General features: G+C 34.0%; 2 protein-coding genes across 2 annotated transcripts; both read left to right on the forward strand.

Moving 5' to 3' along the window:
* Nucleotides 1-1,287: 1,287 nt before the first annotated feature.
* Nucleotides 1,288-12,030, forward strand: Coq2 (ubiquinone biosynthesis protein COQ2, mitochondrial). The gene is made up of 7 exons (XM_090119022.1): nucleotides 1,288-1,574; nucleotides 2,008-2,340; nucleotides 3,874-4,049; nucleotides 6,803-6,950; nucleotides 8,230-8,423; nucleotides 9,558-9,746; nucleotides 11,464-12,030. Exons 2-7 carry the CDS (start codon nucleotides 2,013-2,015, stop codon nucleotides 11,644-11,646), a joined length of 1,218 nt encoding a protein of 405 aa, XP_089975148.1. The 5' UTR covers nucleotides 1,288-1,574; nucleotides 2,008-2,012; the 3' UTR covers nucleotides 11,647-12,030.
* A 3,862-nt stretch (nucleotides 12,031-15,892) lies between these two features.
* On the forward strand, nucleotides 15,893-17,597 carry LOC149895325 (uncharacterized). The gene is made up of 2 exons (XM_090119056.1): nucleotides 15,893-16,207; nucleotides 16,798-17,597. Exons 1-2 carry the CDS (start codon nucleotides 16,004-16,006, stop codon nucleotides 17,545-17,547), a joined length of 954 nt encoding a protein of 317 aa, XP_089975182.1. The 5' UTR covers nucleotides 15,893-16,003; the 3' UTR covers nucleotides 17,548-17,597.
* The last annotated feature ends 771 nt before the right edge of the window (nucleotides 17,598-18,368 follow it).

Consider the following 18,368-nt stretch of genomic DNA (forward strand, 5'->3'; position numbering starts at 1 on the left):
ACAACACGGACATAGTGAGAAGACTAAAAAGGACAAAACCTTTTGAGTTAGTTTAGTGAAGTGTCAGTGTAATATAGTGAGTGCTATTCATAAAGAACACATGAACAAAGTGTCTTCGCCTTAAATAGAGACATTAAGAAAAGTGTTAATGGACACATTCTTAGACATACTATACCTAGCAAATTAAGTTAGATTTATATTACTCATTAGCCTATAGTAAAGGGCTAGATCGTAATTTTCAATAATGATACCTTAAGCGTCTTATTTACGGTCCATCTTGACGTACGTCCAGCCAAGGTCATACACGATGCACGACGCAAAACGACAGTGAATAGCGTTGACGTACGTCAATAATTATTATTATTATCTTGCTGGATGTGCACGACCAACTTTTCATCCAGCAAGCACCCCCACCACCGCGAACGTCGTGCAGATGGACAGTGAATAGCGCGGACGTACAGCAGATTAGTGTTGCCAACAGAAATTAATGTAAATACTTGGAAACGTGGCCTATTGATATGATTTTTTTGTGATAACTTAGTGAGTACATGAGCAAGCAAGAAACGGTTATTTTTGATTTTTATGTACACAGGAAATCCCAATTATCATTACTTTTGGATCAACCTTGTACACATGGACAGTTTATATTCAGAAGTTATTATTTTAAAAGAACTCCAAGGCGAATTGTTGAATAACACAGATTTTATGCAAAAGTCCACTGCAGAAAAATGGCAATTTATTTAAAAAAAAAATATCTTGACGAATTTGTTTGTTTAAAAAAAATGATTAGCTATATACTCTCTGTTCCCGCCACTTTAGCATTTACTGAAAGAGTCTTTTCGGTCATGAATGTGAAGTGGCGGGATGAGAGAAACCGAGCTTCATTAAAAATTAATTAAAAATGAGCTCTTGAAATATATAAATTTAGATTTGGAATGTTTGGATTCATATAATTCATTTAAAAATAATGAAAAATTCTTAGTTACTGCAAAAAGTACAAAAAAATACATTCTTAAAAATATTTATTTACTCTTTATTTACCTCCTTTAAAATCAGATATACTCTATTTTTTCAAATAAAAGTTGGCAACCCTAGCCATGCTTGATGCGCGCACGATCGTCAGTAGGATACATCCAGCACCGCGGCCTTGAGCCGACGTACGTCGGGGATTGACCGTGAATAAGACGCTTTAGGTTCATTATTTTAGGTAAAAAAAAAAAAAAAAAAAAAATATAGATTCCATAGATTGTAGAATAGCATTTTGACATTTCTGTCACATTGGTGTCATACCGCGGTCCATTCAAGTTTCGATTATGTATTATGAAAAAATCTATTTTCATAAATTTTTATTAGCAACACGATTTTCAGATAATATTTTATTACAAGAATCTAAAATAAATATTCCGTGTATTGTCATGGAAGTGCTGGAAATGTGATTAAATATTGCGTAACATTCTTAACATTTTTTCGATGCATTGTTTATAACCTTGGTATTATAATCGGAAATAAGTGTAATTAATTTTACATATCCGACCTTGAAGTCAAGTCCAAGGTTTTCGCTGTTGAAAAAACCGGTACGTTTTATTGAATAATCCTGTTTCATAATTGACTCTTACTTTTTCTTATAAGATTTCGAGGTTAGGATTATGTCATAATATTAAGGATTTTTAAGGAAACTGCCTCCTATTTATTTACGTAGGTAAAAAGTATAATATTCTTTTATTAATTAAAAAATAAAGCTTTACGTGTATCCAATAGAATTTGAGGAAGCATTTAGCAGTTGGTTTTGTGTACGATTTTCCTTATTTTAATAATATCGATCTTTAGCTAATTTGCAGTGGAAAATTCCCTCCTTTTTCATAATAATGGTAGTCTATTCTACTTCCTACTACCTTCTAATACAATAATCGTTAACATTAATATAGATGGATATTTATTGCCTTTTTGCGTAAAAACAGCTGATCTGAATTTTACGCACTCTAAATAACGACAATTTATCTTTTCCAGGCGCAATGTTGAATACAGGACTTCGCTACACAAAAATGCATTTCAAACCATTATTTCGAATCACTACATTACACCTACCAAAGCAGATAGCAAATGTACAAAAACTGTCATGTCTATGTGGACAACCATATTACAAAGACCAGCAAAAAGTCTTACATAGAGTACATTCAACGCAAAGTGATCAAAGACGACAGAAGGTTGTTATCGAGACGAGTACACCGAAAATTGTTATAGAGAAGATTAAAGATGATAAGTTAAGGAGAAGTTTAAGCTTGAATTGGCGGGAGAAGATTGATCCGTATGTTAAACTGGCTAGATGGGATAAGCCTATTGGTAAGTTGTTTTATATGAATTTTACTGAATGTATTGATATATTGATTGGGTTTAATTCAAACTTATCAAAAACTGGCTGTGCTCCGCGGTTTCATCCGCATTGCTCTGCTGATGCTCCTGTTGGTCCTAGCGTGATGATATTTAGCCTATAGCCTTCCTCGATAAATAGGCTATCAAACACCAAAATAATTTTTAAATTGGGCCAGTATTTCCTGAGATTAGCGCGTTCAAACAAACAACAATATATAAATAATTTATTTCCCAATAAAAACTTATTCTAGGTTACAATTTGCTTTTCAATTAATATTTATGTACACATACAATTTAGAGACCGTACCTGAACTAAGAGAATACTGTTTTTACTGCATACTGTTTTAAGAGAATACTGTTTTTACTGTTTTTAATGCATGCATAATTATTAAATAGGTAATTAATAATAATGTATAATGAACAAATGTTGAAATGTAACAAATAATATTATAATAAATTATGTCTAAAGCTGAATTTTGTGTACATACGCCATTGTAACAGTGTAATATAAATTAGTGTGAACACAGGCTCCTGAAAAACAGTTTACAACTATATTAGGAGTCTGGGTCATTACATTTTTGTAAGATATATCTAATGGTGCAAATAAATGATAAATGATAAATGAAATGACTGTATTTCAGCTTACAGCACTATCTCCCCTGAGTTACAATAAACTAAGTGCTAGCATCTTACAATATTGTTTTATTTACAAATAAAAGTTTTTATTAGTGTGTACAAATATCAATATAGATAACTTTCGAGAGCGGTTTTGGATTAATTATTAAAACTATAAATTAATCTTATATATAAAAATGAATCACAAAATGTGTTGGTAAGCGCATAACTCGAGAACGGCTGAACCGATTTCGATAATTCATTTTTTATTATATTCCTTGAAGTACGAGGATGGTTCTTAAGTAGAGAAAACGTAAACATGTACCACGGGCGAAGCCGGGGCGGACCGCTAGTTAACAATATATATTATAAATCTTAAATCTACTTAAATCGAATGCCCATGATAGATCATCATTCCCGGAACAAATAGTGTAATAACTTAGTGCGATAACAGCGCTATGATATTTAAAGTATAAGACAGTGCGCGCACGAGCAACTTTGTCGCCGCAACTATTTTGTCTCCGCAACTATTTTGTCTCTCCCACCCATGGGCTAGTATGAAAGTGCGCGCACGTAGCGACGCAACTCCCCATACAAATTGATGGGAGAGACAAAATAGTTGCAGAGACAAAGTTGCTCGTGCGCGCTGGCTCTAATAATGTTTATCGTTCCAAGTAATTTTAACTATAATTCCTACATTCAAAGTCAAATTACATTTATTTGCAAGAATGCAGTTACAAATATGGGTGTTGTTGTTACAAATTTATAGTGCTAATACATTTTACCCACTATCTAGGTGTGCAAATATAAATTAAATTAAACTATTAATTGTTCATGTCACAAATTCTTAAACGTCACCACACTAATTCTTTTTATCTCACATTCCAGGTGTATACCTCCTCTACTTCCCATGCTCATGGTCGATAGCGCTCGCCTCAATCCCCGGTAACGTTGATCTAACAACAAGCCTGTATACCGCGGGGTTGTTCCTCGCTGGGGCGGGGTTGATGAGAGGTGCGGGGTGCACGATTAACGATTTGTGGGATAGAGATGTTGATGCTATGGTAAGTTAATATCACTACAACTATGTATGTCTGTATTTCTTTATATATATATATATATATATATATACACAGTGGTGGACGTTTAATTAGAAACAGGTAACACGATGAAGTAGTCATCAAGTTTATTTAACATTTGTGTATTAAAGTATTAGAGATTAAGCATTATTTCATATGTAATAGAACACCCGTTTATCTAGTTTTATAATAAATTGCTTAATTTTAATCAAACGTTAGCTTAAATTAATAAAATCAAACAACTTTAGGTGAAGTCTGATTTCCGCGTATTTTCAGTCTGGACAACAAATTAGAAACAGCATGTTTCGAGTGTTCTAAAGTCAAAACCTATTAAAATGCCGTCAATATTTTTTTCATCTATAAATATTTGCACCGTTTTTTAAACATTCTATCTAAAAGTTTCTGAAAATTAATTTACTTTGCAGCAAAAATGGGTAAAAGTAAGATTCGTGACCCATCAACAAGAAAAATAATTTTAAGTTTACAATTTGACAAAAGCTGGAGTTACAGGAAAATTGCAAATCATTTAGAGTGTTCGATAAAAAGAATAAAGATATTCAATGTTACAGTCTATTTCAATAAGCATGGTAGTTCTGATCAAGTGTCTAGAAAAGCTGGACCATGAAAAATCACTGCTCGCGAGGATAGGCAAATGATTCTTTTGGCAAAAATGGATCCATTTAAAAGCTCAAATTCTATTATAAAATTAGTTTTTTCCGAAGATGAACCACGCCATGTGTCGATGAGATCGGTTTTCGGGTGGTAAGTCGAGGCAAAATTGTTTGTGAGAGACGCCAGGAAAGTACAGCTTCTTATTAGGCAGGGAACGACGATTTGCATTTACTAAGAAATATTGTTTGAGAACAGTCCGCCAGTGAAAAAGTTTTATTTTGGGACGAAACAAATTAATTTAATCAATTCTGATGGCAAAAGATACGCGCGTCGTCCAGTTAACCATACCTTAGATAATAAATTAAAAACAGTTAAGCAAGGCGGAGGAAACATTATAGTATGGGGTTGTTTTTAGATTGTTATAATCTTTATAGACAACAACGGCTTTACAACGTCGTGGCTCAGATTGTAAGAGATTTTCACACGTTTGCAAAAACATATTTCCTAATAGAATTGGAACCTTTAAATGGATCTATCTTTGCGAAAAGAATAATTTACCTATCCTCGCGAGCAGTAGTTTTTCATGGTCAAGCTTTTCTAGGCACTTAATCAGAAGTACCATGCTCTTTGAAATAAACTATAGCATTGAATATCTTTTTATCGAACACTCTAAATGATTTGCAATTTTCCTGTAACTCCAGTTTTTGTCAAAATGTAAACTTAAAATTATTTTTCTTGTTGATGGGTCACGAATCTTACTTTTACCCATTTTTGCTGCAAAGTAAATTAATTTTCAGAAACTTTTAGATAGAATGTTTAAAAAACGGTGCAAATATTTATAGATGAAAAAAATATTGACGGCATTTTAATAGGTTTTGACTTTAGAACACTCGAAACATGCTGTTTCTAATTTGTTGTCCAGACTGAAAATACGCGGAAATCAGACTTCACCTAAAGTTGTTTGATTTTATTAATTTAAGCTAACGTTTGATTAAAATTAAGCAATTTATTATAAAACTAGATAAACGGGTGTTCTATTACATATGAAATAATGCTTAATCTCTAATACTTTAATACACAAATGTTAAATAAACTTGATGACTACTTCATCGTGTTACCTGTTTCTAATTAAACGTCCACCACTGTATATATATATATATATTATAAAGGCGAAAGTTTGTATGGATGTATGGATGTTTGTTACTCTTTCACGTAAAAACTACTGAACCGATTACAATGAAATTTAGCACTCATATAGAGGGTAACCTGGATTAACACATAGGATAGGTTTTATCCCGGAAATCCCACGGGAACGGGAACTATGCGGGTTTTTCTTTGAAAACGCGGGCGAAGCCGCGGGAGGAAATCTAGTATACTAATAAAACAATGTCGCTTTCTGTCTCTATATCCCTTTGTATGCTTAAATGTTTAAAAATACGCATGATGCGGTTTTTTTTAATAGATAGTAATTCAAGAGGAAGGTTTTAGTATATAATTTATTAGGTTCTAGACAAAGCGGGCGAAGCCGGGCGAGTAAATAAATAAATAAATTTAATATTTGCATTAAATATCACATTTAAAACAGTTATTTATAACGATACATCCGTTCCTAACGCCCTATCGCGATCGCCATCAAAGTTGCAGGTTCGAATCCTGACTCCTGACATTTACAATCGAAATGCATCTTTTCTTTAAAATTTTTAATGTATATCTGTAAGACATTCACTGCTTTAACATTTAAAATAAAAAAGGTCGCAATAGTTGTAAACTTGATAAAATATTTAAATAAATCTAGATTTTTCAAGTGTTTATAAATATAATTTTTTTATTAGAATTGATTCGATCGTGCGTCCTATCACATATCTACGTTTATTTCATAGTCCAAAACTTGTATTTATCCCCACAATACATAAAAACACATATCTACTATGTACATATATAAAAATAAATCGGGTTTTCCTTCCTGACGCTATAACTCCAGAACGCACGAACCGATTTCCACGGTTTTGCATTTGTTGGAAAGGTCTCGGGCTCCGTGAGGTTTATAGCAAAGAAAAGGTGTCTCTGGTGGCGAAACGGAGTTCGCCCGGTTTGCTAGTTATTAATAAAATCCCCCATTTTTCCAGGTAGAAAGGACAAAAAACAGACCGTTAGTGTCTGGAGCGATATCCCAAAGCCAAGCTATTGGGTTCCTAGCGTTACAGCTTAGTCTAGCCCTGGGTATACTGCTACAGCTCAATTGCTATAGTGTCGTATTGGGAGCTAGTAGTATGCGTAAGTATTTTATTCTACTACTATTATAAAGACGAAAGTTTGTAAGTATAGATGTATGGATGTTTGTTACTCTTTCACGTAAAAACTACTGAACCGATTACAATGAAATTTAGCACACTTATAGAGGGTAACTTGGATTAACACATAGGATAGGTTAAAACCTATCCTATGTGTTAATCCAAGTTACCCGGAAATCCCACGGGAACGGGAACTATGCGAGTTTTTCTTTGAAAATGGTAGCGAAGCCGTGGGCGGAAATCTAGTTTTATAATACTTAATGATCCCTCCTAGAGTCATTTTAATAGGCGACATTTGAAACTTCATAAAAATTCAACAACATAACCTTGTAATGGCGGCATATCACTACATAGTATAAAACAAAGTCGCTTTTTCTGTCCCTATGTAATATGTTTGCTTAAATCTTTAAAACTACGCAACGGATTTTGATGCGGTTTTTTTTTAATAGATAGAGTGATTCAAGAGGAAGGTTTTAGTATATAATTTATTAGGTTTTAGACAAAGCGGGCGAAGCCGCGGGCGGTAAGCTAGTATTTTATAATACTTAATGATCCCTCCTAGAGTCATTTTAATAGGTGACATTTGACACTTCATAAAAATTCAACAACGTAACCTTGTAACGGCGTCATAATATGATAATGATAATGAACGGATTATAAACGGGATTTATTCATTATATTTCCGAAGTTTTGCATGTCTTCCCGCGGTCACGCTCGCTGCAAAGTGTGCGAAATGTCAGAAAAATATTATAATGATTAAATCGCGTTTAAAATCCGTTAAAATCTTTAATTTATAAATGTATAATACTCGCGTAAAATCAAACACTATAAAATACCATAAATTATCTTTTATAATATACTAGCCGTGTCCCGCGGTTTCACCCACATTGCTCCTCTCCTGTTGGTCTTAGCGTGATGATATATAATCTATAGCCTTTCTCGATAAATGGCCTATCTAACACCGAAAGAATTTTTCAAATCAGACCATTAGTTCCCGAGATTAGCGCGTTCAAACAAACTCTTCAACTTTATTAAAGTGAAACTTTTATTACATCGTCTCAAACTTTTTGGTCTGTGTAGCGCATGTCGCGTGACGGTCGAACCGCACGATAATTATCGTACAAATACGATAATTTTGTGCCTAAGTTTCACTTTTACCGTGGTTTCATAAAACCACACACCTTTTTTATATTTTGGTATAGATAATTTATTGTACAATAAGCTGTAAGGTAACTTTTATTAATAAAATAAATAATTTTCAGTGCTAGTAGTAACGTATCCGCTAGCAAAACGCTTCACTCGTTACCCCCAAGTATGTCTGGGTGCAACTTTTAACTGGGGCACATTATTAGGGTATACTGCCCTACAGGGGCACTTAGCAATGGATGTATGTCTGCCTCTCTATACCGCAGCGCTGGCTTGGACGGTCCTATACGACACTATTTATGCGCATCAGGTGAGTTGATGATATATGTGTCAGAAATGAAACTTCTTTTGTAAGATTGAAAGATATTTACACCAATTATAATAATTATAGCATGTTACATTAAAAAAAAACACGAGAAAGATACCAAAATCGTCGCCTTACTCCATGACGTGACGGTATTGCCATGACGCTACCTTGAAATTTTACTCTCAACGCGCCTAAAGAAGTTTCACTTCGGGAATAAACAATTGTTGTATTATTTTCTGAATATGCATAAATCATAAATGTTTTGTATTTAAAATTGTTAATAGCTATTAGCTACATAAACTACTTCATCCCTACTAATATTATAAATGCGAAAGTAACTCTGTCTGTCTGTCTGTTACGCTTTCCCGCTTAAACTTCTCAACCGATTTTGATGAAATTTGGCACAGTCACTCTTTAGACCCTGAGAAGGAACATAGGCTATCTTTTATCAAAACAACACGCGGGCGAAGCCGCGGACGGAAGCTAGTTAGGAAATATTTTATTTTATTGAAGTGAAACTTCTTCGGGGTTGGAAGAAAATTTAGTGTAACAATTTTTCGTTACGCGTGACATTTTTCCGTTACGCGCCATATTTTTCTTATCCCTACCACGCGTGATTCGACGTATTTCTGTAAAGTTGCATATAGTAAATTGTTTTTGAAAAATAAGGTCATAAAGAAGTTTCACTTCTTACGTGTGTACTAGTACACGCACACATTTTTTCTAAATTACATCTTACATATAAGTACTAAACATAATAATATGTAGTGATTATAGTTAACTTAATACATATGTAGTGAAATAGGAAGTTGCATCAATAATAATGTTTTCTTTTTTTTCAAAATACAAAAATCTTTATTGTTACTTAAACATTTTGTAGATAGTACAATGCACTAATCTCCACACTAGGATTCCCTTTGTGGAGAATAGTCTCTTCCAGCTTACATCAATTTACACAGTTTATACTTTACACAGAATTAAATTAAATTCATAACTACGAAAATACATAATACAATATTCTAGTTAAGTTGAAAACGGCAAAATGGACTGTTTTCTATGAGCTATAATTGAAAATTTTGAAGTTTTTTCGCACTGAAATTTCTAATACGTAATACGTAATTATTTCCTTTTTTCCAGGATAAACTCGACGATTCCCGCATCGGAGTGAAATCAACAGCACTAACGTTCGGGGAACATACAAAACCGGCATTATCGTGTGCTCTATTACTGAGTTTAGCCGGTTTTAGCATGGCGGGATATGCGGCTGAGTTGGGAGCGTTATACTATGCGGGGCTGGGCGCATATGCGAGCCATGCGGGTAGACAGGTGCTGAGCATATGCTAACCCTACTTTAGTCACTACATTGATATAGCTGTCAAAAGGGTTTTAAGTGGTATATGAATGTGGGTTTGGCCGCATATGCGGGCAGACAGGTGCCGTGCTAGCATATGCTAACCCTACTTTAGCTTACATATAGTGTCAAAACTCAAAAGTGTTGTAAGTGGTATATGCGTACGGGATTGGCTGCATATGCGGGCCATGCGGGCAGACAGGTGCCGTGCTATTTTATAGTGTTTGATTTTACGCGAGTATTTAGAATTTACAGTTTAGAATTAATTACATTTTTGAATTTACATTTTAGATTTACACTTAGAATTTTAGATTTTAAACGCGATTTATTCATTGTATTATTTGTCTCCCCGTGACCATGCTCACTGCAAAGTGTGCAAAATGTCGGGAAAATAATATAATGAATAAATCGCATATAAATCCGTTAAAAAATCTTTAATTTCTATATGTTAACCCTACTTTAGGCATTTTTTATTAGTGATAGATGCGTTTGGCCGCATATGCGGGCCATGCGTATAGAAACGTACCATGTTAACTACAGCAATAATAGTTAATTTATCAGTATATGCTACTGATAAATTTACTACTATTGCTGTATAAAACATTATGTTATAAAATGTGCGATTGGCCGCATATGCGGGCTATGCGGGCAGACAGGTGCCGTGCTAGCATATGCTAACCCTACTTTAGTCACAAGTGATGAATGTGTGTGGAATTGGCCGCATATGCGGGCCATGTGGGCAGACAGGTGCCGTGCTAGCATATGCTAACCCTACTTTAGTCACAAGTGATGAATGTGTGTGGAATTGGCCGCATATGCGGGCCATGCGGGCAGACAGGTGCCGTGCTAGCATATGCTAACCCTACTTTAGTCACAAGTGATGAATGTGTGTGGAATTGGCCGCATATGCGGGCCATGCGGGCAGACAGGTGCCGTGCTAGCATATGCTAACCCTACTTTAGTCACAAGTGATGAATGTGTGTGGAATTGGCCGCATATGCGGGCCATGCGGGCAGACAGGTGTCGTGCTAGCATATGCTAACTCTACTTTAGCTCTCATATAGTGTCAAAAGGGCTTTAAGTGGTATATGCGTGCGAGATTGGCCGCATATGCGGGCCATGCGGGCAGACAGGGCCGTGCTAGCATATGCTAACCCTACTTTACTTGTGACTAAATTGTGGTTAGCATATATGTAATATGCATATGCTGTTTTATTAGTAATAGATGCGTTTAGGCGCATATGCAAGCCATGCGAGCATTCAAATTAATTTTAAATTGTCTGTTTTTGCTGAATGTAGTTAAAATCTGTTAGGTACAATTTATATAGGTTCATAAACATTCTGCTCGTAGTTGAGCGTGCAAATATGATGCGGGCAGACAGGTGTCGTGATAGCATATGCTAACCATACTTTAGTCATTTTTATGAGTGATAGATGCATGTGAGATTGGCCGCATATGCGGGCCATGCAGGGAGCCATGTACCATGCTAACTACAGCAATATTAGTAAAATTCTCAGTAGCATATGCTCATATAGTATAAAAGATGTCACAAAATGTACGGTTGGCCGCATATGCGCGTCATGCGGAATGTTCAAAATGTGTACTATGAAAATGAGGCTTTATAGTTACAAGGATGAAGGAGTCATATAAATGGAAAACTAAATATTAACATATAATTATTACATTTTCAGATATACACCCTGAATCCAGATAACCCCGAAGATTGCGCTAATAAATTCAAATCTAACGCGTGGGTAGGACTTATAATTTTAATGGGCATTTTAGGAGGAGGTTATAGTAAGTATATAGAGAATAGGGGCAAGTTTAGGGGCAAGGAAGATACGAATCTAACGAAGAGCTGTATTTTTGGTTGAATATAGGTTAAAAAATTGGGGCCCCGGAGGCCCCGGTGTAATTTAAATATAACTTGTACTGTGTTCAAGGCGATAGTATAATAATTACTGGTACAAGTAACTATTAAGTACTTCAAGTTTTGTTTGATAAAGTAGTGATGATGGGGTAATTGTTAATATGGGGCCTCTAATGTATTGTGTCGCAATAAATGTTTGTGTGTGTGTTGTGTTACTGGGGCCCCGTAAGTTACGTAGTAAATATTTCGGGGCCACGGTATATGTACAAGTTTTATATTTTATAACTTGTGTCTGTCATATTATGCCTGTTGAAGTTTGCGTTATAATACTTTTTTAAGTATAACGCCGATACTTTTAAATGCAACATAAACGAAGCAAAGACAAATAAAAGGCAGCCCTTATGTAAATTAAATTACTTTGAATGAGATGCGTTGAAAACAAACAAATTTTAACTACCTGTATGTTATTTGCGGTTTATTTAAAAGTTAAAAGTTTAAATGAAGTCTATGAGACAAATGTCAAATGATATAAATTATTATCGAAGTGGTGACATTTGTCGAATCGAATAAATGAGTAATATTTTAGCCTTGATTTTAGCTAAATGAGGGTTAACACCCTAAGTAGCAGTTATAAGAAAATACATGAGTAATGGCGGGGTTTTAGAAACACAGTGAAGATTAACTTATTTATGTTAAGGGGTTATATTATGTTTAATTTTAAGGCTGTGACTTAAATAAGGTTTTTTAATGTTGGCCATATTGCAATTTTATTTTATTTACCTACTTATAGGACATAATAATATCCAGTTCGGTAGAAATAATTTCTAATATGTCCGAATTTATTCAAGTAATAATAATGTTGTATCTTCAAAATTGAGAACAACCATATATTTTTAATTTCAAACTACAGTGGTAATTTTCATCAAATTATTGTCAAATAATATACTTTTATAACAATATATTTGATAGTAACGGCAAAACATTATGGCCATAAAACTATAAATAGGAAAAAGCATAGCCCATTAGTTCCTAAGTATGTATGTATATATTATTGTGTAAATAATTTATGTAATTTTTTAGAAATCGTTACCAAATATTAGTTTTGTTTAATACATTTAGTGAATGCATTTCAAATGTAAGAATTGTACATACTTTTAATTGTTACAGTAAAAAACTTAGTTGCGAACTAAGTTAACCTCATATTCGGAGTATTCATTTTAAAAACATCCAAATACTAATTAATATAAGACATACGTTAAAACTGTTATAAAGTTTTATAGGAATCATTTTTAATATAAATTTGCTGTATTAAAACGAGCATTCAATATTTTTTAGTCTTCTTGAATAATTAAATTTCTAGAAGACATCATAACTGATAACATGTCAATTTCAAAGGTTGTAAAATTTCCCGCGTTTTTTGACAGTGATGTTTTTTTTAGATTGCATCCCTAAATTTTTAACTATGTCGTTTTTTTAGTAATAAATTAATTATCGGCGTTAACGTTGAATGTATTAGAAATATATGTTATGGCTTTGTTAATTAAATATTTGTGTGCATTTGTGTAAAATAAAATTTGTTCTTGCCAATGCTGTGTTGTTTTATTTTAGTTTTTAATGAAAAGTATTAATCCCAAATGTAGTTAGCCTGATTCTTTTTAAACTATTGGATAATTTATATCTGCAGAATTGAGGATGTACATACACCATGATTAACGCACTTCGGGACCTAACTAAAGATAGTAAAGTTTTTTAAAAAGATTCTTAAAAAATATTTTAGTAGCGTCTACCTAGGTCAGAAATACTATTGCAATATTAATCTGTCTTATATAATTAATATGGTTAACATTTTAATTCTGTTCCAGTATGCATAAGAGCGTATACGCACTATGCGGGTAGCCGCATTGCGGGTAGCCGTCCGGCTGACCGCAAGCACAATTATGTACGTAATATTCATTTCTATGCGCACTGTGCGGTCTGCGGTAGCCGCATCGCAGTGCGCATAGAAATGAATATTACGTACATAATTGTGCTTGCGGTCTACATATAAGAATATTACGTACATAATTGTGCTTGCATATATTTTTAATTTCAAACTACAGTGGTAATTTTCATCAAATTATTGTCAAACTAGCTGTGCCCCGCGGTTTCACCCGCATTGCTCCGCTCCTGTTGGTCTTAGGGTAAATGAGCTATTCTATCTAACACCGAAATAATTTTTCAAATCGGACCAGCAGTTCCTGAGTTTAGCGCGTTCAAACAAACAAACAAACTCTTTAGCTTTATAATATTTGTATAGATTATAAACTTTTATAACAATAAATTTGATAATAACGGGATAAAACATTATGGCCATAAAACTATAAATAGGAAAAAGCATAGCCCATTAGTTCCTAAGTATGTATGTACTACGTGACCAAGCCAACTAGACCCTTTTTAACTGTGACGTCACCCGCCCATGTCTCGGGTACAGATAGCAAAAAAAATATATTAATAATATCACTGTTCGCTCTCCGCTATGAATTGTCTTATTTTTCCCCATTTCGAGGGCTGTCTATGTATAACAACACAGTAAAAACTTAAACAAATAACAACAAAAAACTTAACAGTCAGCAACAAGCTTTAACGATTAATAATAAAAAGTACAGAAATAACTAGCGATGCGAAACGTACGAATGCGTCGATGCTGCAAACTCTGTGCTGCAAACCCTAAGCACAGGTACTAAGGCGAACTCGGGACCTGAGGCGGTAAGCGGGCGGGGAGGCCGCATTCCACCCGAGCGTCTAGTTGGCTTGGTCGAATAATATATATTATTGTGTAAATAATTTATGTAATTTTTTAGAAATCGTTACCAAATATTAGTTTTGTTTAATACATTTAGTGAATGCATTTCAAATGTAAGAATTGTAAATAATTTTATTTGTTACAGTACTTTGTTGTGAACTAAGTTAACCCTATATTCGGTGTATTCATTTTAAAAACATCCAAATACAATTTAATATAAGGCATATTATGTTATAACCGTAGGTTAAAACTGTTATAAATTTTTATAGGTACTATTTTTATTTTTCCCAAACTTTTAATTATTTGCTTAATTAAAAAAACTAGCATTTAATATTTTTCTATCTTTAAATAATTTCTGAGCATGTCAATTTCTAAGGGCGTATTCAGAAAGAAAGCTTGAAACTTATAAGCGCTTATCGGCGCTTGTCATGTTCATATATATTTTCCTGTCAGTGCTGGTAACCCGCGCAGGAAAATATATGAACATGACAAGCGCCGATAAGCGCAAGTTTCAAGCTTTCTTTCTGAATACGCCCTAAGGTAGTAAAATTTCCCGCGTTTTTTGACAGTGATGTATTTTTTTTTTCTTTTATATTGCATCCCTATTATCTATGTCGTTTTTTTAGTAATAAAATAATTATCGGCATCTTGATCGGCGTTAACGTTGAATGTATTAAAAATATACGAACATATTAAAGTACTATGGCTTTGTTAATTAAATATTTGTGTGCATTTGTGTAAAATAAAATTTGTTCTTGCCAATGCTGTGTTGTTTTATTTTAGTTTTTAATGTAAAGTATTCATCCCAAATGTAGACTTAGCCTGATTCTTTTAAACTATTGGATAATTTATAATATCTGCAGGATACTATACACCATGATTAACGCACTTCGGGACCTAACTAAAGATAGTAAAGTTTTTTAAAAAGATTCTTAAAAAATATTTTAGTAGCGTCTACCTAGGTCAGAAATACTATTGCAATATTAATCCGTCCTTTATAATTAACCCCTTGACCACCGAGCGGCCCGATCGGGCCACGACACAATAGATTTTCTATTGTGTCTGATTCCGGGGGCTGAGGGATTAATATGGTTAACATTTAATTATATTTCTGTTCCAGTATGCATAAGACTAAATTTGTACATTTTGTGCTTTTGCCCGCGACTGCTCGCGTTTGTAATATTTAAACATTCTCGGATTCGTTCAGAAGTATTTGATACAAACACAAACAGAAGAAATACGTATACAAGATTTTATGACATACATACTAGCTTTTCGCCCACAGTTTCACCCGTGTATTCAGTATTATAGAAAAGCGTGAAAATAAAAATATTATTGCTTTTAATTTTTAATTACACTGTACAGCCGACTGGCAACACAGCAATCGCCATAGACAAAATGACAGTTGAGTATTGACTTATGACTATTGAGTATTATCTGTGGTTGATTTGATCATTATTCATTTGTCGTCTATGATGCTCCTAAACCGAAACGACAAAACATCAACAATCCAAATCCAAAAGTTAATAGTTTTATCAAATTAGTTTTATTATAACAGCTTATTGCTTAATATAAAACAATGTTTCGTTCATCAACCGAGGTGATTGACCGTGGGCTGGGCACCGTGAATACGAAAGAAAATTACGATGACGAAATGTTTAGTTGTGATCGATGTTCTGAAGGAGACTGGTACAGTGAAACAGAAGTAGAATGCCATAAACAGAAGAGACACAAGAAGGAATTGTTGAACTTGTTGCATGGAAACTCCGAAAATCTGTGTAAAGTGAGTTAATTTTGATGTATGGAACATAACCTCAAAATGTTAGAACATAGCTTATTATAGCCGTATTATTAAGTTTTTGGCAACTTTAAACTGCTGGTTTCTAAGTAAATTTAATGTTTATTAATTTCACTTTCTCGGTATAGTGATTGACGCGTGAGTGTAGAACTAGGTTGGATTCCCGTGTTCTGGTACCTACGCTGGTACGCTATCTGTATATCACGAATGAGAAATTCGTCTGCCTTGAAATCACTTATTTTATACCTTTTTTAGCTTTAGCATTGTAAGAAAATGTCTTTTAACCGTAGCAAAGCTTTTTAATCTTTTTATCAGGCTCAGATGTTATACACAAACAGGGACACTATCTTATTCATAAAATTCTTAGAAAGATTATGTGTAATGTGGTAATTAAATTAATAAGCATATGAGCCTATTTAAATTTTTATCTAGACATCAAATATAGGTAAAATCAAACTCTAAACATTTATTTATTCAATTAGACTTCATCTAAAGAACTTTTGGTATATGTCATATTGAGGAAAACAATCGACAACATAAATAATTACATACATAATATGAGTTTATTCTTTCAGATGTGCCTCCAAATATTTGAAGATAGAGACGAAGTTATAAAGCACATAAAAACAGATCATCTATTAAGTTCGGAAGACGCAACGCGCGTCGAACGAGAAACCTTCATATGTGATGAGTGTCATTGCATATTCTTCAATAAGAGACACTTGGCCTTACACATAATATACCATCACTACAGAGTTCGCGGGCATTCGCGCGTCGAATGTCCAAAATGCGAGAAATTCATCAGAGTAAGGACTCTCTGGTTCCATTTCCAAGTGCACAACATACAGAGTGTCGCCAGCTGCAAAATATGCTTCTACAAGTGTAAAAACAGGCAACACTTGCGGGAACACGTCAAAAGTCACCCGAAATATCTGTACTGTGCTATATGCCAGTATGAGACAAAGAAAGAAGGTCTATTCAAGCAGCATTTAGCGTTGAAACATAAGAATAGCAATGCAATAGCTTGCGATCCGCAACCATATTTCGTGCCAAAGTATGCGGAGGTTAGAATGCCGAAATTATCGTCGTCTCTCGTCGGTCTCTCGTTGACGAATGATGTTCGTTTGTGTGTTTTTTGTAGAGAGATATGTGTAGGTGATTGTCAAATGCACGAACATATTAAAGTACATATGTCAGGAGAGAAAATATTGTCTAAGTTGTATAGTTGTGTTTGCGGTGAGCAGTTTTTGAATAAAGTGCTGTTAAAACATCATATCTTTAAATTGAAAGGTATTCATAGAGATAAAGATGTAAAGAAGCATTGAGTTTATTTCATTATTATATTATTTAGGTGTTTAAGTTTATTTTAGATATACATGTAGAGATATTCTGTAATAGTAAATGATATTATAAATAAAAAAAAATGTGTGCGTGTACTAATACACACGTAAGAAGTGAAACTTCTTTATGACCTCATTTTTCAAAAAATAATTTACTATAATATGCAAATTTACAGAAATACGTCGAATCACGCGATAAGAAAAAGATGGCGCGTAACGGAAAAATGTCACTCATAACAAAAAAATGTTACACTAAATTTTTTCCAACCCCGATAAAGAAGTTTCACTTCAAAAAATACATTAGTTAAAACGGCTCTAGGAGCGGCCCATTACAATGTGGCTAAATAGCCAGATTTGCCTTGAATTGTCTCTTTTTATAAAAAACTAAATCATGCTGTCTTACGTTGATAATGTTTTATGCATGGACGTATAAAAAAAGACGGACGGTATATCGCCTAAACATTGAGTGAAGCCTAGTAATGGCGGCGAAACATCCATGTGTGTGTGCCATGTTGCCATGGCAACAGCTGTGTTGATGACAATGGCGGCTGTATTTTTTTCTATAAATTTTGCCGTAATAATTTTGTCATTAAAACATAAAAGAAATAACTTGCTTCCCTGTGGAATGTAATCCCTTGTGATTTGTTATTTAAAATTGTACTGTTGCGACACCATTTAACCACGCAAGACGGCATTTTAAATATTTTTTGTGAAACAGTGACGCAGTTAATCAGTCGGTAGTTCACGACGTAATGGCGGCCGACTAGCTTACTATGGTGAGAGTGTGTGCGTGTTTATTGTCTTTA

This window comes from Colias eurytheme, chromosome 31, assembly GCF_061535395.1.
Source record: "Colias eurytheme isolate Ceu_HAF_F1 chromosome 31, ilColEury1 Martin Lab GWU primary, whole genome shotgun sequence".
NCBI lineage: Eukaryota > Metazoa > Arthropoda > Insecta > Lepidoptera > Pieridae > Colias > Colias eurytheme.

What these genes read in the sequence shown, in the direction of transcription:
- LOC149895325 (XM_090119056.1), top strand. Translation starts at nt 16,004, where the DNA reads ATGTTTCGTTCATCAACCGAGGTGATTGACCGTGGGCTGGGCACCGTG. An exon ending in ACTCCGAAAATCTGTGTAAA is followed by an intron (nt 16,208 to 16,797) that starts GTGAGTTAATTT and finishes TTATTCTTTCAG; the next exon opens with ATGTGCCTCCAAATATTTGA.
- Coq2 (XM_090119022.1), top strand. Translation starts at nt 2,013, where the DNA reads ATGTTGAATACAGGACTTCGCTACACAAAAATGCATTTCAAACCATTA. An exon ending in ATAGAGATGTTGATGCTATG is followed by an intron (nt 4,050 to 6,802) that starts GTAAGTTAATAT and finishes CCATTTTTCCAG; the next exon opens with GTAGAAAGGACAAAAAACAG. An exon ending in CGAGCCATGCGGGTAGACAG is followed by an intron (nt 9,747 to 11,463) that starts GTGCTGAGCATA and finishes TTACATTTTCAG; the next exon opens with ATATACACCCTGAATCCAGA.